At 39.8% G+C, this 23,561-nt stretch overlaps 1 protein-coding gene across 1 annotated transcript in view; it reads left to right on the forward strand.

Annotated features, from left to right (window-relative positions):
* Window positions 1-21,138, forward strand: part of LOC139409989 (reticulon-4 receptor-like) — a 33,260-nt gene extending 12,122 nt beyond the window's left edge. Inside the window, exon 2 of the mRNA XM_071155406.1 lies at window positions 19,019-21,138. Coding sequence (XP_071011507.1) covers window positions 19,019-20,409 — 1,391 coding nt within the window. The 3' untranslated portion in view covers window positions 20,410-21,138. The remainder of the gene's footprint in view (window positions 1-19,018) is intronic.
* The last annotated feature ends 2,423 nt before the right edge of the window (window positions 21,139-23,561 follow it).

Raw genomic sequence — 23,561 nt, forward strand, 5'->3', positions numbered from 1 at the left:
TTGTGGAGTGTACGGCTTAAAGTGGTCCTATGGACAGGTACTCCATTCTCAGCTGTGGAGCTTTGCAGCTCCCTCAGTGTTATCTTTGGTGTCTTTGTTGCCTCTCTGATTACTGTCCTCCTTGCCTGGTGTGTGAGTTTTGGTGGGTGGCCTTCTCTTGGCAGGTTTGTTGTGGTGCCATATTTTAAATGTTTTAATAATGGTGCTCTGTGGGATGTTCAAAGTGTCTGATATTTTTTTATAACCCAACCCAACTTCTCCACGACTTTGTCCCTGACCTGTTTGGAGAACTCCTAGGTCTTCATGGTGCCGCTTGCTTGGTGGTGCCGCTTGCTTAGTGGTGTTACAGACACTGGGGCCTTTCAGAACAGGTGTATATATACTGAGATCATGTGAAAGATCATGTGACACTTAGATTGCACACAGGTGGAATTTATTTAACTAATTATGTGACTTCTGAAGGTAATTGGTTGCACCAGATCTTATTTAGGGGCTTCATAGCAAAGGGGGTGAATATATACAGTATGCACGCACCACTTTCATTTCACTTCACCAATTTGGACTATTTTGTTTATGTCCATTACATGAAATCCAAATAAAAAAATCAATATAAATTACATACAGGTTGTAATGCAACAAAATAGGAAAAACGCCAAAGGGGATGAATACTTTTGCAAGGCACTGTATCCTTACTGATAGCAGAATAAAAGAATGCAATACTTTCCCACGTAAGATAAGGGGATGAATACTTTTGCAAGGCACTGTATCCTTACTGATAGCAGAATAAAAGAATGCAATACTTTCCCACGTAAGATTAATTATTGAATAATGTAACTTATAAATGCTGCAAGAGCTTAGTTCAGCTGTCAGAATCCAAAATATAGGCTTGTTTAACCCAATGTTGGTAAACAATGTAAATGTGAACAGACAGTGTATAGCCTCAAAACATGGTTAAAACTAGAATGTTGGTGGTCAGTACTTGAATCCATGGCTCCGTCTATGAAATCGGTTACATTCCTCCGGCCCCACCCCTCGGCTTTTAACCAAAACAGTGTTATTGATTGAACTGCAGATTGCCATTTTAAAGCAATCATGAGCTTTTTTAAATAAAGCCAATAACTATTGACTAGGTGTGAAAAAAAAGATAAAACAGAAAAGTTATTATAAAAACAATAAAGAACTGGAGCTTGTACGTTATCGTGATTATTGTCCTGGCTGTGCATGTTGACGGTATTCAGGGATTGGAGCACAACCGACAATCATCATAATCAAAACACACACCCCCTCGAGTGCCTTATTGCTGTATTAACAGATTGCACTAATCCATCACACATTATGGGCGCATTGGCATAGTTTGCCTCCTACTTCCATATGAACAGATGGCGCCCATGCTGTTGGTGGACAATGTGAGTACAAGCAAGGAGACTGGAGCCAGAGCTCTTGTGTGGAGATATAATGTCCAAAGAAAGTGCTCCTAAATCTTTCAAAGGTAAAAAAAAAAATGATGACCATCCCACTGGTCTCATCATTATATGCTGCAGTCCTTTACAACATATGGAGAGAAGGGAGAAGGGAGTGAGAAGCAGATGAGTTAACGAACAGAGCTAAGAACAGTTAACCGTTTCACTGACATGGATCCAGTCAGAGTGCACCAAGCATTGTATACCCACTTACTATGGTAGAAAAGTATCCTTGATTTGATTAACTTAAAAAGAGAATAAAAACAAAGGTTTATAGCGATCAGCTTCACAACATTAAACTTGCACTTTTAAACAAGTGCAATAAAGTGTTGAGTTTCTTTGAATAATAACAAGTGAATACATTAATTCAGCGAGAGAAGTGAGTCTGTGAAAAGCCTGCACACGGACTGTCAGGTTGTGAGATTGTGCTGTATTGAGGCATGAAAAAAAGATGGCGTAGCCTTTCCTGAACAGCCGCATAGGCACGGGTAGGCCCACCTACCCACCCACCCACTGGGGAGCCAGGCCCACCTACCCACCCACCCACTGGGGAGCCAGGCCCACCTACCCACCCACCCTGACAAGGCCCACCCAAGCAAAACAAAATACCCTCTCTACTTGTCAGTGTTCCAAACGGGACATTATTTGTATTTTTACCTAAACATGCAAACACCATCAGATAGAATTCATAGCAAGCAGTGCACTGGAACGACATTCACTCTCATGGGATTGGTGGCCAAAAATAACTAATTGTAAGCCCCACCCCCAATAAACCACAAATATGACCAATTGAGGCAAATTGTGCTTCTTTGGCTATATGCACCATGCCACTGCCTACTTAATATGTTCATTTAGCAAACACGACAGCTCATAATCCATTGCCTTTATCACAGTTAACGCACCTACAGTATATTTTAGCTTTAATTAGCTTTAAAAATGCAACATGTTCTCTCAGCCTCATGGCAAAATGTGTAGAATAGCATGAGATTAGCTATAAAACGGCACATTTTCCTCTCTGCCCCATGGCAAAATGTGTGTTTGTTTTTATTTTTTTGGCCTACCCAAATTCCTGCTGGCCCACAAGCCAATGAATCTCTGGCTACGCTACTGCTGGCTATGCTACTGCTCCTGATAATACATTGGTGGCCTAACTGGCTAAACACAATAGAGCAGTAAGGCCCCAAATATGGTTCATTCCTACGCCGTGATGATTCGTTAGCACACCAATAAGTTACCCAGGATTTTCATGCAGTGTACTCTATGTTAATGCAAGTATGAAGAAACTACAGAATGTCTAGTGGGAAAAGAAAAGGTTAGTAATCTTTTGCTTTTATCTCCATTAATGTAATAACTTCTACTAGACTTCTCCCCTGGAACTGAATCGGGGCTCCCGTTTCCAACCCTATTCATTTCCCAACCCCATGCAGAAGGAGCCCTACCAGAGAGTTCTGACAGTGCATGTTATAAATAATGCCAGAGCTTTTGTTTTTGAATTTAAAATGAATTTCCCCTTAAAGATACTGCACAAACGCACATCGAATGAGAGACTGGTGGGACATCTCAGGCCTCTCGGGAAGACAGGGAAATTTGGACGACTAGAGAACAGAGGATTCTCAAAAGCGCTCTCTCAAAAGGGAAATTCTGAAGAAGAAGAAAGGTAATAGAATATTGATGCCCCTCTCTTCATGCAGCCCACACTTTTAGCCTGGCCTTAACAAAAGCTGCAACTTACCATGACGGTTTAGAGGACAGAATGGAAACATCTCGAGATTTCAGCTTGCCTTTATAATAGCATAGTTTCAGTGATATCTATCCCTTAAATGCTGGCCGCTATACAGGCCAGGGTTGTGTCCCTGTCTATCATAGCTGTCTAGGTTAGGCTCAGCAGGCCTAGCAGGGACGACAGCGTATTAGGTCTTTGTGATGTCCTCTCTGTGGTCTGATTGAGGGTTTGAATCAAATCAAATTGTATTTCTCACATGCTTCGTAAACAACAAGTGTGGACTAATAGTGAAATGCTTACTTAAGGGCCCTTCCCAACTATGCAGAGAGAAAAATGTAGACAAATAACACAAGGAATAAATACACAATGAGCAACGATAACTTGGCTATATGCATGGGGTACCAGTACCGAGTCGATGTGCAGAGGTACGAGATAATTGAGGTAGATACTGTATGTACATATATCTAGGAATAAAGTGACTGGGCAACAGTATAGATCATAAACAGTAGCAGCAGCGTACAGTGGCAAGGAAAAGTATGTGAACCCATTGGAATTACCTGCATTTCTGCATAAATTGGTCATAAAATTTGATCGGATCTTCATCTAAGTCCAACCAGAAATCCAGGTAATTCCAAAGGGTTCACATACTTTTCCTTGCCACTGTACATCATTTTTCCATTGAGCATGAAAAGCCTGGATGCTCAAGAGTCCTGCTAAAGTGTGTACATGTGTAAACCAACCAGCATTGGATTTTCTAACCTTCATCTTCCTCAGTAAAACATTTTCCATAGATGAAATACAGCAAGCTGCAGTGAATCACTGTTACTGCCCTCTCCGATATCACTCTGCTCTGTAAGATAATTTTTGTGGAATTGTGGATTAGGTCAGATATTATGAGATTTCCTACAAAGCACTCTACTGTATGTTAGCAGGCCCTATGGTAAACGTGATATCATGATAGTGATATCGCTGCTCACTTCTCAGTCAGGAACACTGAGATTGGATGGGGAAGAATTTGAGTTTCCAATGGAGTTCCAATAACTTTTAAAGTTAATTAATTGCCTGGTAATCCAATAGACTGTGTTGATTGGGAGGAGCCCAGTATGGAGCACATGGATATGGTCAAGATATATCTGACTGGCAACAAGATCAATTTCACTTTACAGTGGAACTGCGGTCTGTTTTTCACTGGTCTGCCTGGCTGCATTCTGCTCCTCTATTTATCCATACTGCCTATAGGACTCAAACCCCATCTTCAGCAAATCCTTTCTCATGGAAGGACAAGTCATCCAAACACAACCAATCTGCTTTGCATGTGGATTAATGCCACACAAAGGAATACATTTCTAAAGAATTTCAAGTCATTGTTTGTTTACTCCTTCTTCCTTTTGGGTTCAGTTTAAAAATAGGCATTCATCTCCTAAATTCTTATTTTTTGCAGTTTCCCTTCAGTGTCTTTTAGAAAGGTGCAAAAGCTACAAAGGGTTGATACGAGTTTGGACAGGCATTATCACCTGTAAATGTCAGATGATAGTTTGTAGGATTCATCTGTGTCGTGAGGATTTATTTTCTGGCTTTCCTTTTAGATAGTTATGGACTTTTTGTGTTTTGCTGACTGAGAATTATTTTTGCCGACTAACTGATCTTATTCTGACATCAGCTGTCATTAATGACTGTTTATGTCATGGTTATAACTGTGTTATGTAGGCCATCCTTTGTTGGACAATTCTGTCATCAGTACTCTGCTAGCTTTTTAAGCCTGGTAGTTTCAAGTGGCTTTTTTACTACGAACTCTGTATCTCTTCACAAACACTCTTATTTCTCTCTCCATTTTAGTGGGATGACCCATTTGCTCTGCCGAGTGGAGCACAATGGCATTACTAAGTGAGTTTGAACTGCCAGGCAGGTCTGCCAGTGTTGTTTCAGGTCCCACTCACAAGTCACTTGAGGAACAAAGACACCAGGTCACCCACAAATGAACAGAATCAAACATTATGATAGTGTAGCTTAATAAAGCAGATAGTGTTATTAATCCAATTTGCCCTTATCCACAGTCAGAAGCTTCTCTGGGGATTTTATTTTCCAAAAGTATTACCTACTCACTTCGATGGTTTCCCATACTATGGTTTAGAACTTCAGCCTCTGTATTTCAGTCTTTGCGAGAGACAGATCAACTGTATTTGAAGAGTTTCATTCCAAAATGATATATATCAGGAGGGGGTAGGGCAGATGATCGATGCTAGGTCAATGTGGGTGGGAATGAGAGAGCGAGCGTGAGAGATGCAAGGTAGAGACGACTTACAGAGGTAAGAAACAGAGGGTGACAAAGAGGGATGGAGAGAAGCAGGGAGAAATGGAGAGTGTGATGCTTATTAAGTTGATTCATTGATACAATTTAAATTCAAGCTGCCAAAGTACATAAAGGATTGTGTACAGACAGACAGCTTATTCATATCTGAAAATAATGCTGTTTGATCAGTATAACTGTACGATCTAACACCGGCATTCCTATTTGTGTGTGCATATGTGACAAAACACACAAGATATTTGAGATATTCAAATAGGCTAAGCCATATAATGCACTGTATGGAGGATCTATGGCAGATATGCCGGGTTTTTATGAGGGCCATTAGGATGCAACATCACACAGCCCTTTTTTTCCCCTGGCTGTCTTTGGCATGTGCTCTCTCCATGGTCTGCTTGCTGTGGCACTTAAATACGTCAGGTTGGATATCCGCTGTCATTTGACAGCCTGGTCACTATGCTAGCCAGTCACACCAGCAGGGAGGCTTGTGCTAACACTAGAGGGCATGCTAATGCTTTTCGCATCATTCGCCCACTCAAGGACCACCACACAGTCATGAACCAAAGCAGTAGCGACACAAAGTGTGACTCCCATACAAATCTAACTCTATTAGTAATGACAACATGTTGCTGAAGGCCCAGCGCAGTCAAAAACATGATTTCCTGCGTATACCTAAAATTCAGAACACCTTCCTAATATTGAGTTGACTGCACTGTGCAAGGCACTTTTGTCTTGCCCATTCACCCTCTGAATGGCACACATACACAATCCATGTGTCAATTGTCTCAAGGCTTTAAAATCCTTCTTTAACCTGTCTCCTCACCTTCATCTACCCCGATTGAAGTGGATTTAACAAGTGACATCAATAAGGGATCATAGCTTTCACCTGGATTCACCTGGTCAGTCTATGTCATGGAAATGTTTTCTATACTCTGGGTCCTGTGTGGCTTAGTTGGTAGAGCATGTGGCTTGCAATGCCATGGTTGTGGGTTTGATTCCCATGGGGACCAGTATGAAGGAAATGTATGAACTCACTACAGTAAGTTGCTCTGGATAAGAGTGTCTGCTAATTAGCTAAAATGTATTTCCACACTATGAGGTTGGAATAATACTATGAAATTATGATAATGTCCTTTTACTTTAAGAGCTGCTTGTTTGCCTGAAATGTCAGCCTGTTGTAGTGGGATGGAGTTTTGGCCTGCCTGGTTACATCAATGACTAATAAGAAAGAGAGTTCCGAACCTCTCTGCCAGTAACTGCTAGTTTTCAGTTTTCCCCTTCCCAGTCAGACCACTCTCAGACAGTCCTAGCTAAATTCTTGCATGAGAAATTGCTCTTTGCTATGAAGCTATTTTTGTTTCTTTTTGAACAATTTAATTCAAAACAATCACAGTAAGGTTTTGTTACCCAGAAATGATTTGATATTGAGATAAAAAAAAAAAAATGCTGCATTGGAACTTTAAAGCATTTTGATAGAAAGCTGATGTAACAGGGATTTTTTTTCTCCCATTTATGATTATAGGTATATGGGAAGGAGCTGTTGCTGTCACCGTTTGTGTCTCCATCGCTTCGCAGTTTCTACTTCAATTGGCATAATTTGCCATGTTGGCCTGTTTCTGTGAAATTACTCAGGTTTGGCAGGGCTTTCATCCTTTGTTACTTCTGAGATGTTCTCTTTTATTGATAAAGATTACAGAGCAGGAACCTGCCTTTCACTGTGGATGGATTGGAAAGGCAAGCTCCACTTTTCTTGTGAAACATTGCTGCATAATAGATGCAATGTGAGACTATTTGCAGTACAGGTGAAGAAGACCGGTGCTGTATAACTCAACCTTTCAGCCTCCATGAAAGAAATATACATTTTGAGCTTTGTTCTATTATCAATGGGAGGATGGCGAGGTGAGAACTGGTTTGGCTTTCAAGCAGACTGACATGGGACCCAATACAATCAAACTCGTTTTGAAGTCTTCATGATATTCATGCTGGAGAGTGTACCCATTGAAAACGTCCAAGATAGGATGAATTCAAGGTGGCTCCTCCTTTTAACAAACAAAATTCCAGGTTTAGCTTACATAATCATAGGCTTAATTCCAAACGTATGAGTATTGGCACAGGAGTCACACATAGAGCCTTCCATATTTCAGAAGAAAACCAGTGTGTGTGCACTGGCACTATTGTAAAAAAAAAAGCTGCTACATAAATATTGCTATGGCAAGGTTTAGGCAGCTGATTAACACTGTAGGCACAGTATTAAACTCCCGGAAATGGCCAAAAAGAGTAGAACCAGCTCACCTGTTTTTACACTATAATTTGACTATTAGATGTTCAATGTTGATTTTGGAAGAAATGTTTTAAAAGGAATAAAGCAAGAGTTCAATTCCAGTAACAGGGTTGACCTTAAAATGAGGGACAGACGTACATGAATCACAAGAAATAAACAATCATCTTCAGAAAGAACTTTCTCAAAGTCACCTAAATAACTAGGGCTTTACAGTAATGGTGGAAACATGGAGTATTTTGGAGGTTTAATCTTCTTAGAGGGGGCATGGAGGGACATGTCAAAATGCTACATTTTTGCACTTTACCAAGTCGGTAATCCTATTGAAAATCAGATTTATTGATTTCTCCAAATCAAATCACATTTTATTTGTCACATGCGCATACGGGTTTACTGTGAAATACTTGCTTACGAGCCCTTCCCATTGATGCAGATTTAAAAAAATACAATAAATAAAAGTAACTCTATAAGAGGAATAAAATGCACAAGAACGAAGCTATATACAGGGAGTACCAGTACCAGATCAAATACGAGGTATTTGAGGTAGATATGTACATAGAGGCAGGGTAAAGTGACTAGGCATCAGAATAAATAAGAATAAGAGTAAGAATAAAAAACAGAGTAGCAGCTGCATATGTTGAGTGTGAAAGTGTATGTGTGTGTCTTCAGGAAGTATTCAGGAAGTATTCAGGAAGTATTCATACCCTTTAACTTATTTTGTTGTTACAGACGGAATGAAAAATGTATTAAATAGATTTTCTTTCCAACTACACACTATACCTCATAATGACAAAGTGAAAACATGTTTTTAGAAATGTTAGCAAATGTATAATAAATGAAATCCCACTTGCTGGCCAAGAGATTTGTTCGTGGAGTTTTCATTTATTTCATTTCATTTCATTTCAGTGCACTTATCTTAAGCCATCCCTTTAAATACGGTACACCTTTTAGTTAGAATGTTGTATATCGATCTTGTATAAATGAGGTATAAATATATGCATATTCGTCTCCATTTCAGCACCAATTGGTAGATTGAAAAATACTCTGATCTTGTCGATTATTTAGGTTTAGGAAAGTATTTATGAACCATAAAAAAAACAGGTTTGGAGAGCCTTTATGAACAAATGGAAGAAAACGGTGGTTTGATTCATTCTGAAAGTTGTCACATTTAGTTCTTCAACCCATGGTAATGTTGGAAGACTAGTGTCCATACTGCACAGTGCCTTCAGGAAGTATTCATACCCTTTAATTTATTCCACATTTTGTTGTGTTACAGACTGAATACAATTTTTATTAAATGCATGTTTTTCTCTCATCCATCTACACATAATACCCCTTAATGACAAAGTGAAAACATGTTTTTAGAAATGTTTACAAATGTATTGAAAATGAAATAAAGATATATATAATTGACATATGTATTCACACCCCTGAGTCAATACATGTTAGAATCCTCTTTGGCTGCGGTGACAGCTGTGAGTCTTTCTGGTTAAGTCTCTAAGAGCTTTGCATACCTGGATTGTACAATATTTCCACAAATTCTTTAAGCTCCATCAAGTTGGTTGTTGATCATCTCCCAGTGTCTGTTGGAAAGCAGACTGAAGTAAGTTTTCCTCTAGGATTTTGCCTGTGCTTAGCTCTATTCCATTTCTTTCTATCCTAAAAAAAAAACACTGTAGTCCTTCCCGATGACAAGTATACCCATAACTTCATGCAGCCACCACCATGCTTGAAAATATGAAGAGTGGTACTCAGTGATGTGTTGTGTTGGATTTACCCCAAACATAACGCTTTGTATTCAGGACATAAACATAATATCTTAGCCAAATTGTTTACAGTTTTACTCTAGTGTCTTATTGCAAACAGGATGCATGTTTGCCATATTTTTTTATTCTGTACAGGATTCCTTATTTTCATTCTGTAATTTAGGTTAGTATTGTGGAGTATTGTTGATCCATCCTCAGTTTTCACAAATCACAGCCATTAAACTATGTAACTGTTTTAATGTCACCGTTGGCCTCATGGGGACATCCCTGAACGGTAATCCCTGAACAGTATTATGTGTGAGGTACAGAGAGGAGGTACAGTAGTCATTCAAAAATCACGTTAAACACTATTGTTGCACATAGAGTGAGTCTATTCAACTTATTAACTTATTACATTTTTAATCATTAACTTATTTAGGCTTGCCATAACAAAGTGGTTGAATAGTTATTAACTCAATATATTTCAGCTTTTCATTCGTAATTCATTTGTAAAAAATTCTCTAAATATAATTACACTTTGACATTATGGTATTGTGTGTAGGCCAGTGACACAAAATCTCAATTTAACAAAATGTGGAAAAAGTCAAGGGGTATGAATACTTTCTGAAGGCACCGTATGTATGTGTGTGTTGTGTCGGTATGCGTGTGTGTGTTATGTGTGTAGTGTATGTGAATTTGTGTGGGTTTTGTGTGAGAGTGTCAGTGAAGTGTGTGAGTGAGTGTATATATAGTATTGTGAGTCAGTGCAAGATAGGGTCAATGCAGATAATTCAATGGTTACATGGACTATTTAGCGGTCTTACACTGTAAAAAAAAAAAAACACCCAGAAATTTAGTTAATAACTAACTTATTAAAAACTGGTTCCGCAGCCATTTGTATTGTTTGCTGAACTTTTCATACCAAGTGTTACCTTTACTACTATAGCCAATATAAATGCACTGACTAACACATTCATAAATGGCAAAAAAGACAGTAAAAAAACAAAAACATAAAGAATAAGGTTTTAAAGTGTCTGTCCTATATCTTGGAGACCAGAAAATTCAGGAAATATTTTAATTTTTTTTGGACACATATTTAACCCCTTATTTTTGTTGCCACAAAACTACCGTGATACTTCCATTCGTTTGTATGGGTTACCTTCAGATGAGTCCCGTCACATTCGTGAGGGTCATAGAGCAAAACGGAGAACACACTCATGTTCGTTAGTCTCCCCTTTACATAGAGTGACAATGCTTTCATCAAGTCAATGCTCTCATCCAGTTTGTTTGTTTATTTGTCATGTGCACATGAAAGTTATGGAGTCACTACATGACCCTTAATGTACAGTATCATGTTCTTTTAACAAAATATATTGTAGCGGTGGCAGCCAATTAGAAGACTTGGAGGAGAGGTGAAATCTTAGTGATTTTTTGGCCACTCCTGTGATGGATTGTCATACCAGTTAATGTGTTCTGTTTTGTTCTGTAGTTTAAGGTTAAGCTTGTACACTGCCAGTTCTGTGGTCCTAATGGTACCAAATAACCTACTAAAGGTTAATTGTTAAGACAATATGATTTGGCAAATGTATTATATTTTCTATTACATTTTTATAAAAAAGAACAATTATGGCCTCCTGAGTGGCACAGTGGTCTAAGGCAATGCATCACAGTGCTTGAGGTACAGACCCGGGTTCAATCCTGGACTGTATCACAAACGGCCATTACTGGGAGTCCCATAGGGTGGTGCACAGTTGGGTTTAGGGGAGGTTTGGCCGGGGGGGGGGGGCTTTACTTGGCTCATTGCGCTCTAGCAACTCCTTGTGGCGGCCCGAGTGCAGTTAACCAGTGTTTCCTCTGACACATTGGTTAAGCGGACGGGTGTTAACCTCTATTGGATCGGTATCCCCCCACGGCACTGTTGAGCTAATGTGAAAAATAAGCCATATCTCAGACTGGCAAATAAAAAATACAATATTTAGAACACAGACACTGGACAGAGATACGGCTTTTCCTTTGCAACTCTGCCTAGAAGGCCAGCATCCCGGAGTTGCCTCTTCACTGTTGACGTTGAGACTGGGGTTTTGCGGGTACTATTTAATATTGCTGACAGTTGAGGAATTGTGAGGCGTCTGTTTCTCAAACTAGACACTCTAATGTACTTGTCCTCTTGCTCAGTTGTGCACCGGGGCCTCCCACTCCTCCCACTCCTCTTTATATTCTGGCTAGAGCCAGTTTGCTCTGTTCTGTGTAGGGAGTAGTACTCAGCGTTGTACGAGATCTTCAGTTTCTTGGCAATTTCCCGCATGGAATAGCCTTCATTTCTAAGAACAAGAATAGACTGACAAGTTTCAGAAGAAAGTGATTTGTTTCTTGCCATTTTGAGCCTGTAATTGGACCCACAAATGCTGATGCTCCAGATACTCAACTAGTCAAAAGATGTCCAGTTTTATAGCTTCTTTAATCCTTAACAACAGTTTTCAGCTGTGCTAACATACTTTCTAAATGGTTTTCAAATTATCAATTAGCCTTTTAAAATTATAACCTTGGATTAGCTAACACAAGGTGCCATTGGAACACAGGAGTGATGGTTGCTGATAATGGGCCTCTGTACGCCTATGTAGATATTCCATTAAAAATCTGCCGTTTCCAGCTACGATAGTCATTTACATCATTAACAATGTCTACACTGTATTTCTGATCAATTTGATGTTATTTTAATGGACAAAAAAGTAGATTTTCTTTCAAAAACAAGAACATTTCTAAGTGATCCCAAACTTTTGAACAGTAGTGAATATTTATAATTATTACAAATACATTTAAATGGGTGTTGTATTTGGAAATATTTTAAAAAACATTTCCAAATAAAAAAAACTTCAAATATATTGATCAAATATTGATAAATATGTGAAACCATATTCTAAAATACATTATTTCATGTTTTTCAGAATATATTTTGAAATAGGTTTAATTCACTTTCCAATCCATTTCACAAATAGTGTGATATACATTTTTACATACATGTGTGTATATATACAGTACATTTGAAATACATATCGTAATATGTGTGGGAATGTATTTAACATGTATTAGATACTTTTCATATACAGTATATACATTATTTGGCCAATTGTAAATATTTCACATGTATCCTACATTTTCTTATTAAAAAACAATATTTTCTATGTTTTCTTTTCCGTATGAGTACAGCAGTACCAAGGCAGCTCAGACTCTGTCAGTGACAGGCAAGAGGACGGTGGGCTCAGTCTCTCCTTCTCTTCTACTCTGTGACAGCATTAACAGTGGAGGCAGCAGATAGGGGTCCTTACAGCTGTGCAATCCTCCACCATCACAGTTGCCCCCTGTCAAACACAGCCTCTTATCAGAACGCTGTCTTCAGCTTGCTCAACACCTCCTACCCCTATATTCAGGGCCAAGTCGAGTGAGGTACACAAACTAATTTCACGTCAGCTTACATTTTGGTTGTTGTTCAGCAAAAGCGAGATAAGAGGATGAGAAAATAAAGGGAACAAGACCAACAGGGATGCCTGGCTAGGCTGGCCAGCAGGGGTGCTGTGCTGTGGAGGGTAGGGAACGCCAGGGCTTAGACTGGACAGCTCACTAAATGAAAAGGTGATGGATCAATAAAGGGCTGTGGCTGAGAATCTCTTATCAGCTGTGCAATGAGAAACTCCAGTGCCTGGCCATGCGATGATCTAGAGGCACCGGGGTTCAGTGGCCTTGTGCCTTATCGCTCCTCGTTACTGCAGAACCCATTTTCCACCACGAGGGCTTAGTGTACCCAGGCACCCCCGAACAGGAGCAGCTAGTCAATAATGCAGGACCTTTTCCTCCGCCATAGGATATTCAGCACAACACATGCCTGGATGAAGAAAACCTTTTAGAACACCGTCAAACTTTAGTTGAGTTTTTTTTGTGATGGGTTGAGGCACCCTATCTCTCTTGCCTCTTGGTGCAAAAAATATATATATGTCTTTGCTTTTTTCTGATGACGTGCACGTCACAGTCAGAGAAACACTTGTCAAACTGTTTCATGACACATTAAAGAGGTTTTTAAAAAGCACCAGTCTGTCATGAATGTAGATGATGCACAAGGATACACCTATTGCTATGCACATATGCACACCGGTGCACTTAATACCTATTCGTTCATTGGGAATAATCTTGCGGTATATTTTTTACAAAGTCTGTGATGCTCTGTCTGTGTCTGCTAGTTGGTTTAACCAGGGATATATTGATTTTGCAATATGCTGCCAGATCTGCAATTACAGTATTAGTTTATATCTGGAATTCATTCATACTGGAATTCATTCTAACTGATTCATTTGATTTAAAAAATCTGTTTCAAATCTGAAACAAATTATTTTGCTCAAATACAGATGTAGGATCGTAATTTGATCACTCTTTTGTTGCTGAGAATTTTCCTGCACAGAACGAAATGCACATTTATGGTGTATTTTAGGTTTATAATGGTTTCTAAAGTTTTCAGAAAAATATCCATTAATTACATATAATCCACATAAATGTTTGCATTTCCTGTTGCTAGAGGATTATTTTTCTGCTGTAGCAAATTGGCTCAAATGAAGATCCTTCATCTTTACTGATACAGTTTGCTGGGTTGTGTGGTTTTAACCTGTCGAGTTGACTTCATGGATATTTACCGCAAACACTTCTTCCCGAGCTGACCTCAACGCTCTGCAGTTTTAATAGCTTGTTGTGACTGTCTGTACTGTGGCATCCTGTCTAGCAAGCATCAGCTTTTTCTTCTCGCATTGCTTGGTGCTGAAAGCTATGCTTTTTTCTCCCTCTGAAAGTACCACTGGGATGGCTGCCACATATAATAGCCATAGACTTCCAAGCAGTGCAAAGATTGGTTTTATATGAAAAAGTATGTCATAGTCCGCTGTCTCTTGAGAATTGTGCTGGGAGGAGGCAATCTAATAGAGATCTAGGATCTTAATTTGAGCCAGTTTGCTACAGCAGGAAAATAATCTTGCAGCAAAAAGGAAATGTTAATTATTATGTGGATTATAATTAATAAACATGTTTGCACCTGCAACCTGGGTGATCAAATTAAAATCCTACGTCTGTAGCTGTATTTTTATAGGTCCTTTCTCAATGGTGCAAAGTGATTGCAAGATATCTGTACAATGGCTAAGGTTGGATTCCATTGGCTTCCAAATAATGGGGGTCCTGTAAATCTTTACACCCTGTTAAGACATTTGATAATACGTTGCTGTGAATTTACTGTAAACACATTATGAGTTGTTCCACCTCAAAAAGCACAAGAAAGAGGATTTCAACACCCACCATCTTAGATTGTTCTGAAATTGGTTATGTAGTTAGTAACTGATACAATAAGCATTCCTGCAACTTTATTTTTTTGAAAAATAATTAGATTTCTGAGAAATTAAGCTAATTGTTTGCACCCAAATTGGCCATTTTCATTTATCTGACTTTTATGGCCAATTTAAATAATAGGAATTTATAGGATAATATTCAATAAATATAGTACCCAACATCTGATTTGGACCGAACTTCTTCCTACTAATGAGTAAAACATGGAAAATCTCTAAAATCTAAAAAAAAAAATCTACGGACCCCCTCACCCCACGCCAATCCCACCCCAACAACCAGTATAAGTTTCAAGTCTCTATGTTCGACAAGTAGTATGAAGCTGTAGTTTTGTATTGATTTTATATACTATATAATGTATTCCCTGTGAATCTGGTGATGTCCCCCCCCCCCCCCCCCCCCCCGTTCAGAGAAATGAGTCATTGAAGTTGCTTACATCGTTTACCATGAAGTAGTGTTTTAACCATTAGATGCTGCTGCTCCTGCTATACCGCCTCACTATTTCATCCACTTCTCTGGTCTCTTGTGTTTATTAAACAGATCACAACATTTCCTTTGCAACTTTGGCATGAAAACCAATCGATTTGGCTCATGAAGAAAATACATTGTGTGGTCAGCCTCACAATTCAAGTCCTCCGTGAAAGCAATTCAGGTCTTCTCTTACGCTTCATCTGTGTCCAAGAAACGGCCCCTTTGTGCATGGTTTATTCCCTTCACAAAAGGTCTAGATTAGTTACTGTTAGACCATTCCAGTTGAACAAGCAAATGATTAGGCTACAGCAGTTCTAATAGATTCAGTCTTATGGTCTTCAATGGTAAAAGTCCCAAACACACACTGTGAAGTGTGGTATGGTATTAGGTTGGGTTGGTTGGTCAATGCCACTAATCACAATACATATAGCGATATTTCCTGATATTTTTGTTGTAGTTGACAAAGTTGCAAAGGAAATGCTGTGATCTATTTAATAAACACAAGAGACGAGCAAAATTGAGACTTCAATGACTAATTTCTCTGAACAGTGGTGGAAAAAAACATCACCAGATCCACAGGGAATGCATTACATAGTTTGACAAAGCCATGCAATATATTGCATTATATTATTGTATTAGTGTTGTCACAACATTTTAGTCCCCTATCCCATTTCTCCATCAACGTTTATGGGCTTGTAGGAAAAGTTTTCATATTATAATTGCACCATAGGGATAGCCCTTTCAGAGAGCTGTCACTTGTGGACTATTTAAGGATTGTTGGGTGGAAGCATTATGTTTCTAAGAGAAGGACAAACTGAATTGCTTTCACAGAGGACTGGCTCGAACTATGAGGATGACCACACTATTTTATCTTTATTTAACTAGGCAAGTCAGTTACGAATAAATTCTTATTTTCAATGACAGCCTAGGAACAGTGGGTTAACTGCCTTGTTCAGGGGTAGAACAACAGATTTTTACATTGACAGCTCAGGGATTCGATCTTTCAACCTTTTGGTTATTAGTCCAACGCTTCAACCACTAGGCTACCTGCCGCCCTCATGTTTTCATCATGAGCACAATCTATTGGTTTTCTTCCCAAAGTTGCAAAGGAAATGTTGTGATCTATTTAATAAACCCAAGAGACAAGCAAAATGGAGAAAATAGTGAGGCGGTATAGCAGGAACAGCAGCAACTAATGCTCCAAATATGGTACTTCCACACTACTTGATGGTAATCAATGCAAGCGACTTCAATTACTAATTTCTCTGAATAGTGGTGGAAAAAAACATCACCAGATTCACAGGGAATACAGGGAAACTGCTTATACTACATAAACATAAAGAATTTATACAGTATACTGGTTGTTGGGATGGGATTGTTGTGTGGAGTGGGGGGTCTGTGGGGGGCTTTAAACCTTTTCTTATTCCTAATGTCTTACTCATTGGTAGGAAAATGTTTTGTCCAGATCGAATTTTGGGTACTACAGAATATTTATTGAATATTGTCTAAATCCTATAAATTACATTTAAAATCGCCAATTTGGGTGCAATCAATATATTAATTTCTCAAAAATCAGGAATGCCAATCTTACCTGTTTCTAACTACAGAAACGATTTCAGAAAAATCGGAGATGGTGGTTGTCATGGCTTGCTGAAATTACATGAAATGACTCTTATGTCAATACTTACCTACATCTTTGAGTGCATTGTACAGTTTTAGCTTTCAATTTATGGTCCGAAAATGCACACATTCTGTTTAGTTCTTACAGTGTCCAAATACAGTACTCATTTGGGAACCACCGCTTAGTGCCTGAAATTATGATGGCTTAATTTACATAATAATTAGCCGTGGGGACTTTTACGATAGAGAAAATAATGCTGGAGCTGTGAGCATTTCTTCGGAGAGGTCTAATAGTCCCAAAACTAGCATCTGTGCCAGGGGATTTTTTAATTTAGGTGACTAAGGCCTGCTTCTGAGCCCGGTGGGCAATGCCCACATCCCAGAACATATCGGGCAATGCTAATAATATGACTGTCTAGTTGGAATTGCTCTGATGAAATGACTAGAATACAAATAGATTATATTGTGTGAATTATCGTTATCTATTGTTTTGTTCACAAGCATCATTCTCTCGCTCTCTCTCTATTCGTCTATGTGTCAGTCAGTTGTTGGTTCTTTGGCTTTGGAGTCATGATTCGTCTGTTATTTAAAAGCCATCTGGTTTGAAGATGCTTTGTCTACAAATTATCACTCCTTCTGTTTAAAAAAAAACTGTGCCCTATTAGACTCCAGTCTCACTGTTGCCAGTCTGACAGCCTTCACAAGCCTCACAAATTCTAAATTGCCCATAGCCATTATTACAACCATATTATATTCCTCTTGTTTCCATGAATTAACTGCACATATCAACAGGCAAATACCTGTAGTCCATAAAATGTGTTGGTGAAGCACTTAGTAATGCAATGTAAAACCTTTGAGGATAATGGCACGTTTTAAAGGCAATGAAAGCAAATACGTTGGTTCTATAAAATTGGGGTATCCTTTTACGATAAGAGAGACTTACAGTGTAGTAACCGTAGGAGGAAAGCACATCCTGCACTGGAGACGAGTTCTGTCTGATCTCATCTGCAGTAGGCATTCCACAAGGTTACATGTGATGTCAGCACTGGCATGAGAGACCTGTGTCAATTGCCCTTTCAAGCATGCAAATCCACTCTGTGATCTCTAGCACAGGCCGAGTGGCAATTCCCAGGTGTCCTCATATGTGATTAGTTCCATTTGTTCTGTTAGTGTGGAGGATTTTTTGCTCAACCCACCAATGTTTTATTAATTTGTGAAATAGTCCAACCCCCACCCCCACTCTCTCGTTTCCTCCCTCCCTCCATCGTTTTCCTTCCTCTTCCTCTCTCTGGTCTGTGCTTCCAGAAAAGGATTGAAATTGAACTGGTAAAAAGCTAGCCAATTTGAGATAAATCTCCAGCTGGTGTGTAATCCAGCTGCTCTCCACTTTTAGATTAGTAAAGTGTGCTTTACTCATAGGGGGAAATGCAGAGTTTTTGATGTAAATTGACTGAGTGTCATAAGTGCATTATATCCAATTCACTTAATAAATATTGGTTTCTGTGGGGCTGTATAATCCCTTTGGCGTTTGCCCTGATGTCTTTGAATTCCGTTTTTCATTCAAATACATGAAGAAAAGAGAATGTCACCGTTCTTATGCAGTTAGATGTCTGAACAGAGATGAAATGTTATGGCACAGCCAGCGAAATCTAAACCAGGATCTTCTACACTGTTATGACTTGCAAAACTGATTTATTTTAAGGTTTGCAAATATGGCCACGGCCATTTTATGGAAGGTAGTGTGCTGCTGCCTCATTCCATAAAATCATAAAATCTAAAGAACACTACATTTGAATATGTAAAATCAAAATATTCTCGCATAAAATTAATTCCACAATTCTACTTGTATTATTTTATTTTCCATTATTTTTAGGTGCTAGCTTTTATAGCAACTGTGAGTAATTTTAAGGGACTGTTTAAATGTGCTACAGTATGCTAAATGATAGCACCTTATTTATTTTGGATGATTTACAGCAGACTGTAATTTTTTTCTGTGAACTCCAGCAAACTCTCATTACCCACTCGTGTCTTTCTCATTTGCAGTTGGCGAACTCTACATTCTGATCCTCTGGCTTCAATTAGTGCCTCCGATAGAGGGTCGAGTGGAGGGCTGCCCAGTGCCATGCATATGCCACAGCGAGCCACGGCCCACCCTGGCCTGTCAGCAGCAGGGCCTCTACTCCATCCCCACAGAGATCCCTGTCCACAGCCAACGAATTTTCCTCCAGAACAACAAGCTAACTGTGGTGCGCTCCACCAGCTTCAGCCCCTGCAGGAACCTTACCGTCCTCTGGCTCTACTCCAACAACATCAGCCACATTGAGGCCGGGGCCTTTTACGGCCTGGAGAGGCTGGAGGAGCTGGACATAGGGGACAATGATTTAAGGATCATCAGCCCCACAGCTTTCAGAGGCCTCTCCAGACTGCACACCCTGCATCTGCACAGGTGTGGCTTGTCTGAGCTGCCTGTGGGTGTGTTTAGGGGACTCTTTTCCCTGCAGCACCTCTATCTCCAGGACAACAGTTTACTAACTCTGCATGACGATACGTTTCTGGACCTGGCTAACCTGACCTACCTGTTCCTCCACAACAACAAGATAAAGACTGTGACGGATCACATGCTGCGCGGCTTGGTAAGCCTGGATCGCTTGCTTCTCCATCAGAATCTAGTGACCTTTGTCCAGCGCAAGGCATTTCATGACCTGCGCAAGCTGACCACTTTGTTTCTGTTCTTCAATAATTTAACAGTGTTGACAGGGGAGACCATGGACCCATTGGTGTCCCTCCAGTACCTGCGTCTGAATGGGAACCAGTGGATCTGTGACTGCCGGGCCAGGACCCTGTGGGACTGGTTCAAGGGCTTCAAAGGGTCTAGCTCAGAGCTTGAGTGCCATGTTCCAGCTAGACTGGCTGGGAAAGACCTGAAACGACTAAAGAACCCTGACCTGGAGGGTTGTTATGAGAGCTCTCAACATACTTGGGTTAGTGTGTTCAGTTCTAAGGCTCGCTCTGGAAAACTCACCACGGAGAGTCCACTTAGGGCTGGTATTCCTAGGTGCTGCCTCTCAGACAACGACAAGTCCTCCATCATCTCCAGTAAGGGTCTTCCAGATCAGTCCTCCTACAACAGCAGACAAATCACCAACAATCCTCTGAAGGAGAAGGAAAACATCTCCAAAACTAAGCTTATGGAAGCTGACCCCAACGAACCCCAGAACAAAGAGAGCCTGAACGATGGGCCAGGAGGAACATTATCTAACAATCTGGACCATTCATCAGAGGATCTAGATCCCGCCAATGACCCTGAAAAAAAGAAAATGTGTACAAAGGAGAACATGTCAGACTCTCTGTGTCTCAAGTCCCACGGATCTACAATAGGAGCATGGAGGCTTATCATTCTTCTTTTGTTTTGGCTATCCTTAGACTTCTGTTAGGAATTACAATCACAGAGGGATAATATGGGCCAGTGTAAGGCCAGTACAGGAGGCCCTGCTAAGTACCAGGGGTGGGAAGGGGAAAATCTTTCATAGATCTAAAGATATGAATCTGAAAAGAGAAATGGAAGTGCTAAAAAAACACACATCAACAAATGGATGCCTTTCTACAGTATGTCAATTCCAAATGTATATATTTAATGGATTTGTGCCCAGTTGATACTGTATGTTTTGCTCAGCTATGAAAATGACTTCTTCAGGGAGGTCCTATCGTCTCTAAGCTTACTCTGCCAATGGTGGTGACTGGTTATTACAAAGACAATGAAACAGTGCTACTGTTTAAAATCCAGAACCTTTCGAGGTTTCCTTCATAACAACCCCAAAGATGTGACAGATCTTACTCCATGTATTTTTGTTAATCCTTTTTTTTTTTTTGAGTGAAACATTGATTTAAATGCTATTTTTATGTTCATAAGTGTAAACGCACAAATGCTTTGGTCTCGATTCAATCCGTCTCGCCGAAGTTCAGCCTCAGCCAGATTGAGCTGACACATGCAGCGTTTACCGTGAATGCAGTCTCCTCGAACGTAGGAACATTGCCTTTACGTTTCAAACAGGTTGTCATGCTGACATTCAGCACTACAGATTGAACCGAGACCTTGATATTTCTGCGTTTAGTTTTCTTGTCACGCTGTGGTTACAGTTAGCATTCTCAAAAGAGTGCTGTCTATTCATTCACTCTTCATTCATATGCATTTTATTTTACTTGTGTAAAAGTATAAATATATTACAAATAAAGTATTCTCTTTCTTACATTTGTTATGTTATCTATTCAAGCAAATTAATAATGTATAGTTAATCACCAGCTTGCTTTGTATGAGTAGGAAAAATAGCCTCTGTTCCTGGTTATCAACTCCACAGAAGGGAAAGCATTGTCAATAGTGATTGTCTTGTCTCTGGCAGCTTAGTAACGTAATAACATTTTCTATTTGGATAAATACAATGTTTAACCTCCTGAGAAATCAACATTTTTTTCTTGATTACGCTGGAATGTATCATGAAGATGTAATTATTGCGAAACCCAAGAGTGGAGACCTGCTGAAAACAACAATGAAACAGACATAAATCAATGCGGGGTTGCCGATGCACCGCCACGCTGTGAATTCAAGGCCAATCTCAGGGATATTGGAAATATATTAAGTGTAATAATGCTTTCCTACCACTGAATATCTAATAGGTCATAGAAGGGTGTGACTGACTCCTTTCATTTAAATGAAAAGACTTTCAAATTCATATTGTTCGTCCAATTGTTGCGGGATTTCAAACTAATTGAATTGAATCCCACCACTCCCAGTAGTACTAGCCAATATACAGTGCATTCGGAAAGTATTCAGACCCTTTTTACGTTACAGACTTATTCTAAACGTAACGATGTTCGTCTGAAGAAGGTGTGGACCAAAGCGCAGCGTGGTAAGTGTTCATGTTATTTTTATTTCAACTGAACACAAAACAAAATAACAAAGAGAATGAACGAAAACGTAAACAGTCCTGTAAGGTGCAGAAACACAAAACAGAAAACAACTACCCACAAATCATAGTGGGAAAACAGGCTGCCTAAGTATGGTTCCCAATCAGAGACAACGATAAACAACTGCCTCTGATTGGGAACCATACCAGGCCAAACACAGAAATACAAAAACATAGAACAACACATAGAATGCCCACCCCAACTCACGCCCTGACCAAATTAAAATAGGGACATAAAAAGGAACTAAGGTCAGGACGTGACAGTAAAATTGATTTTTTTTACACACAATACACCATAATGACACACCGAAAACAGGTTTTTCAATTTTTTTTGCTAATTTATAAAATTTAAAAACAGAAATACCTTATTTACATAAGTATGACACTCAGAATTGAGCTCAGGTAAATCCTGTCACCAATTAAATTGATTGGACATGATTTGGAAAGGCACACACCTGTCTATATAAGGTCCCACAGTTGACAGTGCATGTCAGAGCAAAAACCAAGCCATGAGGTAGAAGGAATTGTCCATAGAGCTCTGAGACAGGGTTGTGTCAAGGCACAGATCTGGGGAAGGGTACCAAAAAAATTCTGCAGCATTGAAGGTCCCCAAGTACACCGTGGCCTCCATCATTCTTAAATGGAAGAAGTTTGGATCCGCCAAGACTCTTCTTAGAGCTGGCAGCCAGGCAAAACTGAGCAATCGGAGGGAGAAAGGCCTTGGTCAGGGAGGTGACTAAGAACCCGATGGTCACTCTGACAGAGCCCCAGAGTTCCTCTGCAGAGATGGGAGAACCTTCCAGAAGGACAACCATCTCTGCAGTACTCCACCAATCAGGCCTATATGGTAGAGTGGCCAGACAGAAGCCACTCCTCAGAAAAGTGCACATGAAAGACAGCTTGGAGTTTGCCGAAAATACATCTAAAAGAATCTCAGACCATGAGAAACAAGATTGCCAAGCGTCACGTCTGGAAGGAACCTGACACCATCTCTACAGTTAAGTATGGTGGTGGAAGCATCATGCTGTGGGGAAGTTTTTCAGTGGCAGGGACTGGGAGACTAGTCAGGATCGAGAGACAGATGAACAGAGCAAAGTACAGAGATCCTTGATGAAACCTGCTCCAGAATGCTCAGGACTTCAGAATGGCGTGAAGGTTCACCTTCTAACAGGACAATGCAGGATGGGCTTCAAGACAGGTCTCTGAATGTCCTTGAGTGGCCCAGCCCAAGCCCGGACTTGAACCCGATCGAACATCTCTGGAGAGACCTGAAAATAGCTGTGAAGCGATGCTCCACATCCAACCTGACAGAGCCTGAGAGGATCTGATGAGAGAATGGGAGAAACTCTCTAAATACAGGTGTGCCAAGCTTTTAGCGACATACCCAAAGGTGCTTCAACAAAGTACTGAGTAAAGGATCTAAATACTTACAGTACCAGTCAAGTTAGAGAATAACACTGAAGACATACAAAATACATACAACATATACAAAATATGAAATAACACATATGGAATCATGTAGTAACCAAAAAAAGTGTTTAACAAATCAAAATATATTTTAAATTTGACATTTTTCGAAGTAGCCACCCTTTGCCTTAATGACAGCTTTGCACACTCTTGGCATT

The sequence above is a fragment of the Oncorhynchus clarkii genome, chromosome 5 (genome assembly GCF_045791955.1).
Source record: "Oncorhynchus clarkii lewisi isolate Uvic-CL-2024 chromosome 5, UVic_Ocla_1.0, whole genome shotgun sequence".
NCBI classification, from domain to species: Eukaryota; Metazoa; Chordata; class Actinopteri; order Salmoniformes; family Salmonidae; genus Oncorhynchus; species Oncorhynchus clarkii.